The sequence below is a fragment of the Nicotiana attenuata genome, chromosome 5, assembly GCF_001879085.1.
Source record: "Nicotiana attenuata strain UT chromosome 5, NIATTr2, whole genome shotgun sequence".
Taxonomy (NCBI): domain Eukaryota; kingdom Viridiplantae; phylum Streptophyta; class Magnoliopsida; order Solanales; family Solanaceae; genus Nicotiana; species Nicotiana attenuata.
In genome coordinates, this window is record NC_031993.1 from 22,965,801 (window position 1) to 22,983,132 (window position 17,332).

Sequence of the window (17,332 nt, forward strand, 5' to 3'; positions counted from 1 at the left end):
TGCGAAGAATAGGCCAGTCTGAGTAGGATCACGTCTGCGATATTTTAGTCGCATTTGCGATGGGAGCAGGCTTCGCAATTGCGAAGCCATTATCGCATTTTTTACTTCCCCTTAGGCTGTCAGGAGCCACAATTGCAAGGCTTTCTTTGCAATTGCGAACCCAGTGTCACATTGCGATATCTGCAACTGAACAAAGGCCTAGAAAGTCGGGATTTCATCTAATTTCTCTCATTTTAGAACCCTAGACTCGATATGAGGCGACTTGGAGAAGGGATTTTCACCTACAATTATTGGGTAACTAGTTTTAATAAATTTCCAAATATATTTCATGATTACATATGGTATTTAACATCAAATTTATTAGAATCAAAGAGAATTTTGGGTATTTTTGTCTAAATTTTGAAAAATAAAAATTTGGGATTTGAGAGTCAAATTGGACTCGGGTTTGAAAAGAAAATACATATATAGACTCGTGGGGTTATGGCTACTCAAAATCTACCTTTGGACTCGGGTATTGACCGGGCGGGCCCGAGTTGACTTTAAAAAATTTGTGTAAAGATTATTGCTTTATTAATCGTAATTGTTTTCTCTTGCATTGTTTGATGATATTAAGTCATTTTTTGTTAGATTTGAGCCGTGTGGAGGCGAATTTTAGGGGAAAGGCTATTTTTGAAAGTTGATTTGGCTTGCTTGAGGTAAGCAACACATCTAAACTTGGAATTCAGATTTTTAACCTTGAGAACCATGTTATATGAAAGATATTAGGGTGACGTACGTGCTAGGTGACAGGCGTGTGTACGTGCACCAGTGTGTTCATGGTTTGGGGAGGACTTTAGGCTATTACCAGGTTTGTTTTTCTATCTTACCATGTTATACCCGTGTTTTCCCTACTTGTTTGATTACTTGAACTGTGATTCATGTTAGACATCATGTCTAGGCTAAGTGCTATTTGTTTGAGACTTGATAGGGCTATTCTTGTTGTTTCTGAGCTATATGCCTTATTTGTACACATGTTCTCAGTCATGATGCTATATCCGTGTACGATATCTCTGTCTTAATACTTTTTATTTGATTCCTCGCTTGTTGTTGATGCCTCATATGTGTAAAACTGTTAACCTGAGTACTATAAGATGTGTTGTCTGAGACCTGAACGATAAATGACTGAGTTTGGTCCATAGAGCCGATTTGGTATTGATTTTGAGGTGACGCGTACCCAGGCCCATATTGGGCTAAGTGTTATTGTTTTGGGGCAAGCATTCACCAATCCTCACTATTGGACTTAATAATTATGATTAGCGCTTGGGCAGGATCCGCCCCTCCGGAGTCTGACATGCCAGTAGTAGGCGCAGGCACAGTGTTTTATATACGTGCTTAATGATGGGCAAATATGCTAGGCATCCGTACAGTTCTAAGTGTGTATATTTGGATGGATCCCCTATGATATCGTTAATTTGACATGTATACTTGACATGTATGCATAGATACGTACTTCCTCACGCTAGTTGGTGACTAAAATACTTTATTTGTGTTGGCTTTAACTGTTGTACTTGAAAGCATGCCTAAATTCATGAAATGTGAACAAGTTGAACATAATATCATCGAGTTACCTTTCTACTGTTTTCCCGTTATATTCTAAACTGTTACTAATTATTGATATTGGCATCTGACTATTATTTCTGAGCTCGTCACTGCTTTCAGCCCAAGGTTAGTGTTGTTACTTATTGAGTACAAATGATCGGTTGTACTCATACTATGCTCTGCACTTCGTGTGCAGACCCTAGTACATCCGGTCGAGGTGGTTTCCAGAGTTGAGTTGCTATTAGCTTTGGGGAGACTACGAGGTAGTTGCTATGTCGTTCGCAGTCCTTGAAGTTTTCTTTCAGTTATTTCTATCTTTACTGTTTGTTGTTTAGACAGTTGTATTAGAGGATTTTGCTTGTATCTTGTTATTCAGTAGTGTTGTTGACACCAGATTTTGAGGATGGTTGTAGTAGTATTATGATTATATTTTTAGATACTTCATGATATTTGTTCGCTGATAAGTTATTATACCATATTTATTCGATTTCATTATTATTATTATTATTATTATTATTATTATTATTATTATTATTATTATTATTATTATTATTATTATTATTATTATGTCGTTGTTGGCTTACCTAACGGGCTGGGTTAGGTGCCATAACAACTAGTGAATTTTGGATCGTGACAAAAGCATTGATATAACAAGGAAGCATTTATATCAATCATAAGTCAAAGTGTTGAACAAGGAGATGAACCAATAATGTAAAATATATTTCAAAGTCATCTCCTTTAGCGATTAATTTAAACCAAAATTATGTGAGGTTTTACCTTTAGCGGGGGTACTGTACCGCCACCGGCATAATAGAAATAACACTAGGTGATCAACCTAGCCACAAATATTTGACCTAACTCGTCTGAACGCCTTCCCCGTAGTACTGTACGAGTTGACTTAACCTCATTACATTTAATAAAGATCATTTGCCCACAAATTAGGAGACTTTATCCCAAAAAACTCGGTTTAACCTTAGAATGTGTCCCTACACCAGTACATGCAGTTCCATGGTAATGATTTCAAAATTCGAATCAATCTCGGTGGTCTCCACTAGTAACTCCCAAAATATTTGACTTTTCTAGAATAAATTGATAGCTTATAAGCCTCAAAGAAATCTATTTCAAATTAAATTACGGTGTTCATAACCAATCTAACCATTTGAACAAAATTCAAATGAAAACCTAATTCAATTTCATGTTAAAAGAAATTAATAAAATGAGAATTCATCTTTTAGTTCAACGAGTGTCACTCCAACATGTAAAGATGTTTAAAAAATGTAACACTTTATATTTTCAATAAAATAACTCATGAATCGCACTTAACCATTTATAATGCAAGGAATGGTATAATCCCAACCCGCTCGTCCCCACAAGTTAGGATCCACAATTAGAAGTGAAGTTCTAAACCATTTTACGATATGCAATTTGTAGGAAAAATTTCACGAAGTAGTAGGTTTCAACATACCTCAATATGCTCCCAAAATTTTACCACAAGTATCCAAGGTCTTCAACCAATCACAATCTACAAAATTATATCCAGCATGAGCCAAGAGTTGCTCAACAATATCTAACAATACCAATTTAAGCCTTTACTCTTGACTAGATGTACTTAGGGTTCATCTTTACCATAAAATGTGTTCATCCATTCTTAACAATCTCATTTATAGTAGTTAATACTGTATTAGGGTTATAAACAACTAAACAATCTATATTTAATGCCCCAAGTTACTATTCATGTCTTCCCCAACCACCAACCATCAATATCCAATTAGGGTTTCATATTTTCTCACATTCAACTACTTCTTAATATCATGAATATCATATATACACTCATTTATATCTCATAAATGAGATTGGAGTAAAAGAATTTACCTTTCGAAGGAAACCTTAGAAAATCCCTTGTTTGGTGTTCTTGGTGATTCTTCAAGATTCAAGTGAATTCCTATGGATTGGATCCATATATGTATTAGTTCTAATATATAGTGATATTATAACTTCATAGATGTACCAAAAAATTCATACCTTGAAGAGTATTACACATGGGGGTTGACCCTTTCTCTCTCTAAAATATCAAAGCTTCAAAAACCTTGCTTAAATTCTCTCTCCCCGCCTCCTTTCTATTTAAAGAAAATGAGGTGCGTAGGAGCTGTGCGTAGCTACGCGCCTGAAGCTCCTCTCTTTTTCCCCTCTGGTTTCAGCTACACATGCCAGTGTAGCTACGCACCCTAGCTACACACAACTAAAGCTTCTCCTTTTCCTCTTCTCTTCTTCCTGGTTTTGGTTACGCATGCGAGCGTAGCTACACATCCTAGCTACGCCTCCTTTATTTGCTAAACCATCAAAGTCATACATTTAGCCACTCAACCTAGGACCTCCAACACTTATGACCTTATGCTCAAGTATCCCAATGGCCCCACTACCCTCGTATGGGTCCTTACGTACTTCGAGGTCTTACTAATTATTTTCTTAAGCTTGAATTATGCTTAATCATACTGGAAAATTTTTGGGGCTTTACACTCTGCCACCTTGAGAGGAAGATATGCTAGATTATGTGTTGAGTTGCCATTTGTCTACCCAGTGATACCTTTTATCTTTATTGGCCAACAAAAATTAAAATTTGTATGAAGGATTTTTTTGTATGAGTTTCTTCTAAATCAAACTACCCGCGACGAATCAAGAGAGAATGATTGCAATCCCAATCAAGTAATTTTATAAGTGGGCCCAAAAAATATATACACGATGGTAAATTTAATATTTAGGCAAACAATCAAAATGTAGCATTGGGACTCCAATACAGAGAAAGTGACAAAATAAATAACTATAAGCCAAACCATTCTAAATTTCAAGTTAAAAGAGTTCTTGACCAAATGATCCCTTATATTTGGTGGTAGGTTCCAAATGATCACTTAAATATAACTTTGAGTAGTTTTAATCCTATGCCAAACGTAATATTTTTGGTCTACATCAAATATTTAAAATGTTCTGATTGCTATATTTAACAAAAATTATGAGAAATAAAGAGATTTAATATGAATTCACATTTCAAGGTGTAACTTTTCAATTTTTGATATTTTTGATTTATTTTTGAAGTTTGGTGCAATTTTTCCGAGGTATAATTTCTGATATTTTAAAATTATTTTTGATGCTTGGTGAAATTCTTAATGTTGCTATTTTTCAGATTTGACGAGACTTTACTAGTGTTTTGGTTAAATTATTTTTTAAAGTAATTCCTGTTAAATCTAAAAGTTATACTTGATCAAGACCAAGCGTGCTCATTTTGAAACTTAGAGAATCAAAACCGCTCAGGAATATACTTAAGGAATCATTTTAAACTTATCCTAAACTTACGGACCATTATTGTCATTTTCTCCCAAATAAACATCACCTGTTTTCTTTCAGGGAGAGCGGGCTGCCAAAATTGATTTTATACTTCAGAGAGGGGTTTAAGCCTAAACCCTAAAACAAGCTGAGATGGAGTCTTCTTCTCCGACTGCAGGGAAAAGGAAGCAACCGGAGGAGGAGAACTCCGACGTGAACTCAGTCCAGAAGCTAAATTCATCCTCATCAAAGAGAGTCACATTAGCTCGAACCTGCGTCCACGAGGTAGCAGTTCCAACTAATTACACTTCAACCAACGACGAAACAATCCATGGAACCCTCTCAAACCCTTCGTATAACGGCGAAATGGCTAAAACTTACCCGTTCAAGCTCGACCCATTTCAGGAAGTATCCGTCGCGTGCTTGGAACGTAAAGAATCAGTTCTTGTATCGGCACATACCTCTGCGGGAAAAACAGCTGTCGCCGAGTACGCAATCGCAATGGCATTTAGGGATAACCAGAGAGTTATTTATACTTCACCTTTGAAAGCATTGAGCAATCAGAAGTATAGGGAATTAAGCCATGAGTTTAGTGATGTTGGTTTGATGACTGGTGACGTCACGATTTCGCCAAATGCAAGTTGTTTGGTGATGACGACGGAGATTTTAAGGGGTATGCTTTATAGAGGTTCTGAGGTATTAAAGGAAGTAGCTTGGGTTATATTTGATGAGATACATTACATGAAAGATCGCGAGAGAGGGGTAGTTTGGGAAGAGAGTATTATATTCTTGCCACCGGCTATTAAGATGGTGTTTCTTTCGGCTACAATGTCGAATGCTACTCAGTTTGCTGAATGGATTTGTAATATTCATAAGCAGCCTTGTCATGTGGTGTATACGGATTTTCGGCCTACCCCTTTGCAGCATTATATGTTCCCTGTGGGTGGTTCTGGATTGTATCTTGTGGTTGATGAGAACGAGCAGTTTAGGGAGGACAATTTTGTTAAGATGCAGGATAGTCTTGCAAAACAGAAATCGGGGGAAAATAAGAGTACTGCAAATGCTGCTAAGGTTAGAGGTAGAATTGCTAGAGGTGGCTCTTCTTCTGGTGTATCGGATATCTGCAAAATTGTCAAGGTGTGTGTAGTCTGGTCTTTAGATGATATGATATTCTCTTATTTTTTTCTTTTAATTTTTTCTTTGTTTCTATCAATTTTTTTGATGATATGTAGATTTTTCCCCCATAACAGTGTTATTACAAAATTAAGCTTGCTTCATGAGTGAAGCTAGGCTCTTCACAGAAATTTGTGCTTCTAATGATGACGTGCAAAATGGTCCAAGTACTTTATATGTTAATTTCAAGGAGTTAGATTGATATCGGTATTATTGTATGTTAGATGTTGAAATTAGTTATTTTAATTGCAATTTGATTGTCATAATACTAAATTCATACATATGATATTTTTAAATTTTCTTTAGTGCGCTCCACTTCTCGCTTTTCCCTTCAAGCCCCATGGACCTTGTTGCTCTTTTGCGCTTATGGCACTGTGTCGTATTGCATTTCCCTTTATAGTTGCTTTAATGATTTACTATAACAATGTTGATGCCTCATATCACTGAAGCAATTGATTCTTTATCTGTTAGATGACCATGGAAAAGAAGTTTCAGCCCGTCATTGTGTTCAGTTTTAGTAGAAGAGAATGTGAACAACATGCAATGTCTATGCCCAAGCTTGATTTTAATACCGAAGAGGAGAAGGAAGTAGTGTATGAGGTTTTCCGTAATGCAATGGATTGCTTGAGCGAGGAAGATAGGAACTTACCAGCTATTGAATTGATGTTGCCCCTACTTCAGCGTGGAATTGCTGTTCACCATTCTGGCCTGCTTCCTGTTATCAAGGAACTTGTGGAACTTCTCTTCCAAGAAGGACTTATAAAGGCTCTTTTTGCAACAGAGACAGTAATGACTTTTCTTTTAATATTTTGTGGGTCTTTTTGTCTTGTGCAGTTAAACACCCCTAATGATTTTTTCTTCTTTGTTGTTTTTCCTTCTAATGTTTTGATAGTTTGCCATGGGGCTAAACATGCCTGCAAAAACTGTTGTTTTTACCAATGTAAAGAAATGGGATGGTGATAGTCATCGTTACATTGGATCTGGTGAGTATATTCAGGTGAGTCAGAATTGCCCATATAACATGACATAAAAGCCCATATAATATGACTTAAATATCATTTGCATTTCGGTTCTTGATTCTTCATATTCTCCTCTCTTTCATGTAGATGAGTGGAAGAGCAGGACGTCGTGGCAAAGATGACCGTGGTATTTGTATTATCATGATTGAAGAGCAGGTAAGTTGGTAGTAATATTCTCACTTGAAGAGTATCTTGTTTATAACTATTATTGCCTTCTTGAAATGTATGTTTTTTGTTTGCCACTTAAGCATATGCAAACTATGTAGTTAAGTATATCTAAGGCATCTTTTCTATTCTTCTTAGCTGTTAGATCGATGGCTTATGTAGTGTTTGTTGATTTCAGATGGAGATGAATAGCCTCAAGGATATGGTATTGGGTAAACCAGCTCCATTAGTCAGCACATTTAGGCTGAGTTACTACACAATTTTGAATTTAATGAGTCATGCCCAAGGCCAATTTACTGCTGAGCATGTTATCAAAAACTCATTTCACCAGTTTCAGTACGAAAAGGTTTTCTCTTTGTCTAATTCCATTTTCTCTTTGACTACGTTATATGTAATGACTGACAGTGAGGTTGTCTTTTTGTTAGGCGTTACCTGACATTGGGAAGAAGGTCTCTAAGCTGGAAGAAGAAGCTGCGATGCTTGATGCATCCGGGGAGGTAATAAAGTTGTTGTCTTGGTATTTTACATATATATTCTTATGCCGTATATCCTGAACTTGCTTCTGTCTACTTGTAGGCTGAGGTTGCAGAATATCATAAACTAAAACTTGAGATAGCAGAACGTGAAAGAAAACTTATGGCTGAAATAACACGACCTGAAAGGGTTCTCCATTTTCTTCTTCCTGGTAGGCTGGTAAGTGGCGAGAGAAGCATCTCTATTCTCTGCTGCATTTTCTGTGAGTAGATTGAGCTCTGATTAGTCTAGACGGTTCATCTTAGCATGTAGATTGCATTGGTGATTGCAGGTGAAGGTATGGGAAGGTGGAAAAGATTGGGGTTGGGGTGTTGTAGTCAATGTGGTGAAGAAGCCTCCGGCACCGTCAGGTTCTTTGCCTGCTGCACTCTCTGCTTCACGTGGCACTGGCTATATTGTTGATACCCTACTTCATTGCTCTCTTGGTTCTGGTGAAAATGGTTCTCAACCCAAACCATGTCCTCCTCGTCCAGGGGAGAAGGGAGAAATGCATGTGGTGAGTACATATTTTGTAGTAATCATTCGTTGCTTACAACTTAATAAGAATATGACTTTATTCCTGAGTATGTTGCCAAATTTTAGGTTCCTGTTCAATTACCCCTGATTTCTTCACTCAGTAAGCTTAGAATATCTGTTCCTGCTGATCTTCGGCCATTGGAAGCAAGGCAAAGCATCCTGCTTGCTGTACAGGAGCTTCAGAAACGTTTTCCTCAAGGCCTCCCAAAGCTTAACCCTGTAAAGGTAGGAATTATATTATTGCTGGTTCCACATTGGATTGGAAATTTGCCATTTTTTATATGGAAATGGAACTAGGCCATTTTTATTACGAAGCATATGTTGGTAAAAGCCAAAATTTAACACCTAATACTGAGAGAAGATTGGGATCTTAATGGATGATGGTCTTTTTTGTTCATTGTTCTGATATATTTATCCGGTTGCCTGAAAATTCTGTCATGAGATATTGTCGGTCATGTTAGCAACCAGGACTTTTCGTCACGAATCAGAAATTAGTGTCACTTATAGGAAACTGGAGCCATGTGTAATCCAGCAGTATTTTACTTGTTCCTTAATAAATAAAGGGAGCTATATGCACGTCGTGGTTGATGTGTACCCTATATGATTGTAGTCTAGGCTATCTCCTTACGGACTTTTTTAAAAAAAAATAGCTGATACACAATTCTCTCAGTTTAAAAAAAGGGAAAAAATAGAGGAAGAAAGAGCAAGAAAGGTGATGTATCTTTGGTCAGCTGATTGTACTATCATTATCAGGTTATCGTCATCCATTCTGTATTATAGCTCCATTTGTTGCCAAGTACCATTCTACTGTCTTTCTATAGCATGTTGAGAATAACCATTCGTACTTTTTCCGTATGCTGGTCAGGATTCTGAATTTGTTATTCTTGTAATCTCACATGAGTTTAGTGTCATATCCAGCTATAATATTTTCTTCTGTTTGGGTCAAGTATAGCTGTAATGAACATTTGCTGGTTGTGAAATGAACATTACAAAAAATGGAGTAGTATACTTCTTCAACTTCAAACTACTGAATACTGATCAAGATAATTTTGTTGCTGCTTTTCCTGATTTCTACCATTGTAGGACATGGGTTTTGAAGACCCCGAATTCGTTGATATAGTGAACCAGATTGAAGAACTAGACAAAAAATTGTTTGCTCACCCACTGCACAAGGTACGAGAAGAAGTTTGTTTTGAATAATCTGTTTAGTCTTGAGGATGCATGAAAAATAGAAACATTTGCTTTTATCCTTTTGATGATGGTTTAGTTATTGTCGCTACTTCTACACATGATGTTGCACACGCGGAGCAGTCACAAGACGAGCATCAACTTAAGAGTTTCCAGAGAAAGGCAGAAGTGAACCATGAAATTCAACAACTCAAGTCAAAAATGCGCGATTCACAGGTAAATTTCTGATGTGTCATGAATCATTCAATCAGCTACTCCATCCAAGCCTAGTTAGTTTTTCCTTCAAGAGTCCTCTATATCTGTCCCCTTGTAGTAGTACTAGTCGTGTATTTTTCTATTCCTAGCCCCTTGTTTTTATACAGTGTGTCATTATTATCAGTAGGATTGGTACTATTCTTGTAGTTTCATATCTCTGGAGCTCTATTATTACTCGTTGTATTATTTGCTTCCATTGTCTTATCTATTGTTTCTCTATTGCTTCATTTTTACTGTTTTTGAGCCGAGGGTCTTTCGGAAACACCCTCTTTACCTTCATAGGGTAGGGCTAAGGTCTGCGTACACACTACCATCCCCAAACCCCACTTGTGGGATTTCACTGGTTTTTTTTTGGTTGTTGTTGTAGTCCTCTATATCCATCCCACTCTATTCGGGTCTTTTTTCTTTAACTTTTCTTTGTTTCTTTTTTCTTATATTAATTTGTTAGGGTCACTTTCTGATCTAACATTTCTCTTCAAGATTGGCTTTCTCTTTTCATCTAAAAGGTTTAGGGAGTTATCTTCTGAACATTTAATATTTTGTAGCATATTTTTGCTTTTGCTCTTCTCAAGTTTTCTTCTATACTATCATGATACTCTTTTTAGTTTCAAGATGGTATTTATACATAAAACCTCACTTATAGTGATCCTTGGAGTTTGCTATTACCTTTTAGCACTTACTGGATTTTGTCAATTTATTTATTTAATATGAAATTGATGATTTTTCAGCTTCAAAAATTTCGGGATGAACTTAGAAACCGTTCCCAAGTCCTGAAGAAGCTGGGTCACATAGATGCTGATGGTGTTGTGCAGTTGAAGGGACGAGCAGCCTGCTTGATAGACACTGGGGATGAACTTCTTGTGACTGAACTGATGTGTAATGGTAATGTGACTACTGTCCCATATGAGCATGCAATTTAACTACTTTGGACTTGATTTAGGGTGTGATCAATGTGTATGATTTGGAAAAGCATAAAGACAATACAGTTTTCACTCTTAAGCTAAAAAAGCGAATGAGTTCAAATTAAACCGAGGTATCGGCTGCCTGGGTTAGTCTTTTTGCGATCTAAAGATCTATCTATATACAACCACGATAGCTGCGCTGGAACTAAATTTAAAAAGAACTAATCCTTTTTTTCTTTTTTATTGTCCAGTAGTCTCTTGTATGTCTATAGGTTATCCATGAATACTTTTGGTAGCTGGATTCAGTAATCACTCTGGGTGCTTTAGCTTTCCTTGGGCATCTGGCCCTTTATAAGCTGCTTATCTTCTGTTTGACACTTCCACGCTTTGGATACATAGTACTCCTACAATGGTGCTAAAAGTAGCTACAAATCATCGATATATGATATTCTGGATATTCTTGGTTTTGCTAGGTATGTTCAACAATCTTGATCATCATCAAACTGCGGCGCTGGCAAGTTGCTTTATCCCAGGAGACAAATCAAATGAACAAATAAATTTAAGAGCTGAGCTTGCTGGACCATTGCAACAACTACAAGATAATGCAAGAAGAATAGCAGAGGTCAGTCTAGTAAGGGTTTTGGTCTTCAATCTTTGTATGTCAGAAGCACAACTAAAAACTCTCTATGTTTGCAGATTCAACGTGAATGCAAGTTGGAGATAAACGTTGAAGAATATGTTGCGGCATCAGTACGACCATTCTTGATGGATGTCATCTATTGTTGGTCAAAGGTGAGTAAAGGTTCAATTGCCACGTGTTGCTTCTCAATTCCATGCTTGAATTAGAGATCGATACTAGAAGTTCATCTTTGTGTCCTACTTTACTATCATAGATTTGTATTCTTGTTTTTAAAATTTTTTTCCTGCAAGTCAACTCTAAAGGCGCTTATGATTGATACTAGGTTTCCTTCCATGCTTCAAGCCAAAGAAACTACCATCTAATGGGCATCATCTTCCTGTAACCATTGCTCCTGTAATTTTTGTTTTCTGGAACTGATGGTGAAAAGTGTAGCTAATCGAGAAACTATCCAAAAACCAAAGTGTGTCCTTTCAACCATTAACTTCGAAGCTCTTTATCACTCCCTCTGTCCCATTCTATATGACACCCTTTCCTTTGTAGTTTGTCCTAGAATAACACCTTTCTATGTTTAGAAACAATTTAGTTTAAGCTTCCATTTTACCCTTGATGAATGATTTATATCCACAAAATTATCTATAGCATGTTCCGACCACAAGTTTCAAAAGTCTTTCTTTCTTTCTCCATATCCGGTCAACACCATCACATAAATTAGGATGGAAGGAGTACTTGCAAGCCTACTGGAAATCCTCTGCCTACAGTGTTCACCTAACTCTGTGTGTTCTCATGTTCATCTTTTTGGTTAAGCTCCAGGATCATGATTTACCTACAAGAGACATATTCAGGAATATTAATCTCTATAGGGCAATTATTTTTATTCTGGAACCATAAGTTTCTAGTTGGAACTGCTGATTGCTTTTGCCTACCTTTTTTATGACTAATACCAGTTGGAGGAAACTTGATTGTTGTCAAACTAGTTTTTCATTTTTTTATGGAAGAGTATTTTTCAGTTCATTTCAAGCTCTGTCTTCAAGAAATCATTTTAGTTTTGCAAGATTGTTCTTTGGGTAAAAATGAATGATTGCCTAAATCACCTGAAATACAATGAACTGAAACGAAGATTAAAAGGATTTTTCCTTCCACATTGAGTTGATCCAGGGTCTTTCCTTGCCCCCAATAAAAGTCAGAGAAAATTCGGAGGCTTTAAATTTTCTCTTATTTGTGTTTATGCTTTCTCTTAGGGAGCATCTTTCGCGGAGGTTATACAAATGACCGATATCTTTGAAGGTAGCATCATTCGGCTGGCACGAAGGCTTGATGAATTTTTGAACCAGGTAATTCAAGGATACTTTTATATTGTGTTTATGTGGAAAAATGTACCCGACCTTAAAAGTCACGGATTTGACCAGCTAGTTTGGTGCATCGAGGAGTACTTCCACTAAATAAGTTGATTATCTTTTTTCATCAACACTTTGACATGAGCATGTCAACATTATATAATACTTCTAGATATGAGTTCTCCCCATATATATTTGGAATCAAATAATGGAATTTTTGTCTCTTGGATTTACAGTTGAAAGCTGCTGCACATGCTGTGGGAGATGTCGCTTTGGAGAACAAGTTTGGTGCAGCCAGTGAAAGCCTCCGACGAGGAATAATGTTTGCAAATTCTCTGTACCTCTAGGAGCGTGTACTTTGGAGCTTCATTAGCATCAGAGTAAGTGCTTGTGTACATTTCGTCTATCAATATGGGGATTAGCTAGCAAATTGCGTTCTACTGTTTGAGGAACTATGAGTGATAATATATGTGTAGCGGAAGTGGGTTTTCCTAGTCATAGCTTTTTGTAGTTAAGTGGTATGAATTTGCTGTCTCATTTTTGTAATACACATATATGAATAATTTGATGCTGGAAGGCAAAATATTTCACCTGCAAATGTCTTAGCTGCTGTAGGATAGGCACAGAATGTGAAGACTTCCATTATTTTGAACTAACTAAATGATATTGGGGATGCAAAGAGGTAACAAAAACTGTAATATTCATTGAAATCTTTATCGAGTAACATAGTAGTTTTGCTTTCTGGTAAGGCAAATATAATTAAGACAAGGATGCCTTAAGCATATTATGCAGCAATAGGCTTGAAGACAACCGTGGAATGTTTTGCAATGTGCAAGCTAAACTGCCCTCCTTTCTCACTTGTATCAACTTTTTCCACACCTGGGGGAGCCTGCATTTCAAAATTTGACACCAGTTTGGCTATGACAAGCCCCAGAATTGGCAGTGCAAGGATGATTCCGGGGCAGCTCCGCCTCCCCATACCAAATGGCAGGTACCTGAAATCCACTTTGCCACCAGCAACAGCTGCCTCAGTGCTGCTATCCTCCTCAAGAAACCTCTCGGGCCGGAATTCATTTGGGTTTTTCCACCAAGCAGGGTTGTTTGCCAGCCACCACGCATTCACAACCACCTTAGTTTCTTTAGGAATAATGTAACCACCTAGCTTTGCTACTTCAAGGTTCATATGGGGTACAAGTAAAGGTATTGGTGTGTGGAGTCTTAATGTTTCATTTACTGTTGCTAGCAAGTAAGGCAGCTCATGTAGGTTTGATTCTGTGACTGACTTTCCTTTGAGGACTGTTGAGATTTCATCCCTAATCTTCTGTTGAACAATGGGATGATTTACAAGCTCAGCTATGGCCCATTCCATAGACCATAGAGTTGTTTCAATTGCTGCAACATTGATATTCTCCACAATATAGAGTACATTTTGCTCACTTATTTCTCCTTTCATTTCAGCATCTATTATGTGATCAATAGCACAACATATCTTGTGCTTTTCTCCATTTTCAGCCATTATTTTCCTGTTCTCAAAAATATTTGAAGAAATTGTTAACATGAATAGTCACTACTGCAATAATTAAAATAAAGCATAATTATTAGGGAAAAAATGGATTACCTTCTTTTCTCTACAAAATAATTGTTGAAAAATGCAAGTCTCCTTGTTTGTAAGTCTTTGCACTTGTTAAGGTACCCTCTCAAGAATGGTCTAAGCAAAGGGATAAAATCACCATAATTGTAGTCAAAGCTCTGAGCTAATCTGCTTCTCTCTGAATTAAACTTTGTTGCCTCAATGAACAAAGGATCATTTTGGGACTCAAACTTTGCATCAAACATCATTCGATACATAATGTTATACAGCATCAGCTGCAATCGTTTCCTAATCACAATTCCCTCATATTTCACTTTTTCATTCTTCAAGTCATTAACAACTAAGTCCATCTCATTCTCCCACATATCACTATATTGGTGCACCACTTTGTTAGTGAAAAATGGAAGTGTCATAATACGCCTCATTTTTCGCCAATGCTCGCCGTAAATGGTGAACACCATGTCTTGTCCATTACCAGTAAATATATCGAAGACAACGTTACATGGACGTGACCCAAACTCGACCCCTTGTGTGTGTAGAACTTGGTTAGCTAGCTCCGGGTTCGATACCACGGCTAGGTTTTTCGAACCGAGTTTTAGTAAAAATATAGGACCATAGGTTTGTGACATGGTGGCAAGGAGTTGATGGTTCAAGTCACTGCCAACTTGAAGCCAATTACCAAAAATTGGGACTGCTGTTGGACCAGGTGGGAGGTTGTTTTGGGGCTTAACATAGAGGAAGTTGATTATTAGGGGAAGTAAAGGGATAAGTGAAATGTACTTAAGAGGGAAAGGTATAGATAGGTAGAAGGATAGTAACTTGGCCAATGAAAGAAATGCAATTGTAAAGAAAATGCAAAAGATGGTGTTGTTGAGAAGTTTGGCCATGTTTTTAATTAGCTAAAGGTGAATATTAAGAAAAATGAGCACAAGTGATTGGGATGAGAAGGGACGTATATATGAGTAATAACATGAGTGGGGGTGGGGGGAGGGGTAGCAAAGTTGGTGTCCAATGGTTTTGGCTACAATCCATGGGCACGTCAAAAATCTAGGTAGGAGAATGTAAGTTTATCAATTAGGTCAAAGATGGTGGTTGGTAAAGCAAATTTACCTACATTTAAACATTCATTCTATGTAATCTATGCAATAAAAAGTGAAAGAATCCAATTTGTCTTAAACTAATTTCATTTTAAGGTTTTCCACAGTTCAAGACGGTCGCCGCCACTATAACAAGAAGAGTCTAATTAAGTTCTATTGCGTTTTTCTTTAAAGGGTGTGAATGGGAAATGGAAGAGGCACCTTTTGGATTGTACTTCTCCATCTCACCATTCCTTTGTCTATAAATTTAGAGGCTTGGCCTCATTTTTAAGATAGAGAAAAATCAGAATCTCCCCTCTTTTCTATTTTGTTGCATTATTTTCAAATAAATATATAAGTGTCAAGTGTGATTTGCTCCGTCTGTTGAGTTCGCTGAAATTCTGTAATTTCGATTGCCAGTATTGCAGAATAGTTATTCCGTTCTATCCTGGGAGGAATTAATCCAAAACCTTGGGCAACAGTGAGGGGATTAAATTCCTTAAGGACACACAAGCAACTTGTGGGCTCGGAATTATTTTTTCTGTTTTGTTTATTAAACTAATGTTTCTCTGCTTCTCTGATTTTCTGATTTCGAACACAGATAACCAACAATCTTAAGGAATTTATTTTGTTAGTTTTGTTTCTAACGGCTTCATGAGAAAATTGTGGTTGATTGTTTGCCGGAGAGATAAACGAACAAGCGAACACTGTCGAATGATCCTTGGCTAATTCTGCATGTAGTTTAATTGATGTTGTAAAATCTAGTCAATGATGATGATGATGAAACGACGTGTCTAATGCAAGTCATGGAATGCAATCTACTTGATCGATTTGCATCAGGATGAGTAAATTAAATTGCATCTAGTTTTCTTTTTGGTTCTTTTTACTAAAGAATGCATGCATATGGTTTGTGGATCACTTGTACCAAAGGCTGCTTCTCTGTCTCTATTTTTGTTTGTATAATGATTGAATTAAAGCCGTTTGACATGAACAGTTACAAAATTTATCTACTCTTCTCTGTATAGAGTACATATTAAAGTGAAAGAGTTGTCCATGTCATATCGCAACTACTAATGTCATGTTCAGACAATAAGTTGGAAACGGTGCTTGAACATCACTTCCATTTAGCCTTATCTATGATTTTACTTATCAGTTACAGTGAAAGAGAAATAAACCCATGGTTTACATGGTGCAATTTTCGTGGAAAATATTTCACTCAAAGAAGGGAATTCATCCAGGAAAATCAGTCTAAGATAAGTTTCAGATTTTTTAAATCATGAATTTTATAAAGTTGAATGGCATGTTGTATACCATGTCTTCCTCGCAGGTGTATCAATGCACCATCCCATTACTGACGTCGCAAATAATGGGTTCTCAAAGAAAATAGATGTAAATTATCATGACGTCCATAACGACGGCTTAAACATGAAAGATGAAATAGAGAATCCATCAATTCTCCTTGGAAAGGAATTGACAAACTGTGATGGAAGACAAATCGATTCCAATGCAACGATAAGAAGGAAGTAGTATCAAATCCTGGTTCTACTTTTTCTACTCTACTTATTGTTTATGTATTTATGAATTTCTAACCTTTGTGGTCTGGTAATATTTCAATTGATGAAATTTACTTGAAATAAATGTTAGTAGATGACTAACTTTGTGATGATTTTGAAAGATTATTTTCAAGGTTGTAAGTATAAATTAGGCTTACACTAAATACTTGAAAATAGTTTTGAAACCATGAATATAATATATGTAAAGATATTACATATGTTTGTTTGATAAGAAAATATATCAAACTGTTGAAATTTTTAGGGGTTATAATGGTTTAGTTGGAAAGCCATTTGAAAAGAAAATCAAAATACTTGTGATTTTCTACCTCTGTTTTAGAGAAAAATTAAAATTCTCATGATTTTCTATACCCGTTATGGAGAATAAAATCTTCGTGATTTTCTACTCTTGCTTCGAGATCAAAATCTGCGTGATTTTTTACTCGTTTGTTGAGATTAAAGTCTTCGTGACTTTCTACTCATTTGTCAGAAA

General features: G+C 36.6%; 2 protein-coding genes across 4 annotated transcripts; one reads left to right on the top strand and one right to left on the bottom strand.

Moving 5' to 3' along the window:
* Nucleotides 4,970–13,497, top strand: LOC109225491 (DExH-box ATP-dependent RNA helicase DExH10-like). 3 transcript variants are annotated; one of them, XM_019390170.1, is made up of 17 exons: nt 4,970–6,033; nt 6,541–6,855; nt 6,962–7,066; nt 7,176–7,244; nt 7,432–7,599; nt 7,679–7,750; nt 7,830–7,946; nt 8,059–8,283; nt 8,370–8,528; nt 9,387–9,476; nt 9,615–9,707; nt 10,475–10,628; nt 11,122–11,270; nt 11,345–11,440; nt 12,527–12,619; nt 12,859–13,002; nt 13,415–13,497. In XM_019390170.1, exons 1-16 carry the CDS (start codon nt 5,050–5,052, stop codon nt 12,967–12,969), a joined length of 3,000 nt encoding a protein of 999 aa, XP_019245715.1. In that variant the 5' UTR covers nt 4,970–5,049; the 3' UTR covers nt 12,970–13,002; nt 13,415–13,497. The 3 variants fall into 3 exon arrangements, with proteins under 3 accessions (XP_019245715.1, XP_019245714.1, XP_019245713.1); XM_019390169.1 differs by having other exon boundaries at nt 13,403–13,490; XM_019390168.1 differs by lacking the exon at nt 13,415–13,497 and having other exon boundaries at nt 12,859–13,220.
* LOC109225492 (cytochrome P450 CYP73A100-like) lies at nt 13,306–15,144 on the bottom strand. Its single transcript, XM_019390171.1, has 2 exons — nt 14,241–15,144; nt 13,306–14,145 (listed from the first exon to the last, which is right to left on the bottom strand). The coding sequence occupies exons 1-2, from the start codon at nt 15,098–15,100 to the stop codon at nt 13,407–13,409; spliced, it is 1,599 nt and encodes a 532-aa protein (XP_019245716.1). The 5' UTR covers nt 15,101–15,144; the 3' UTR covers nt 13,306–13,406.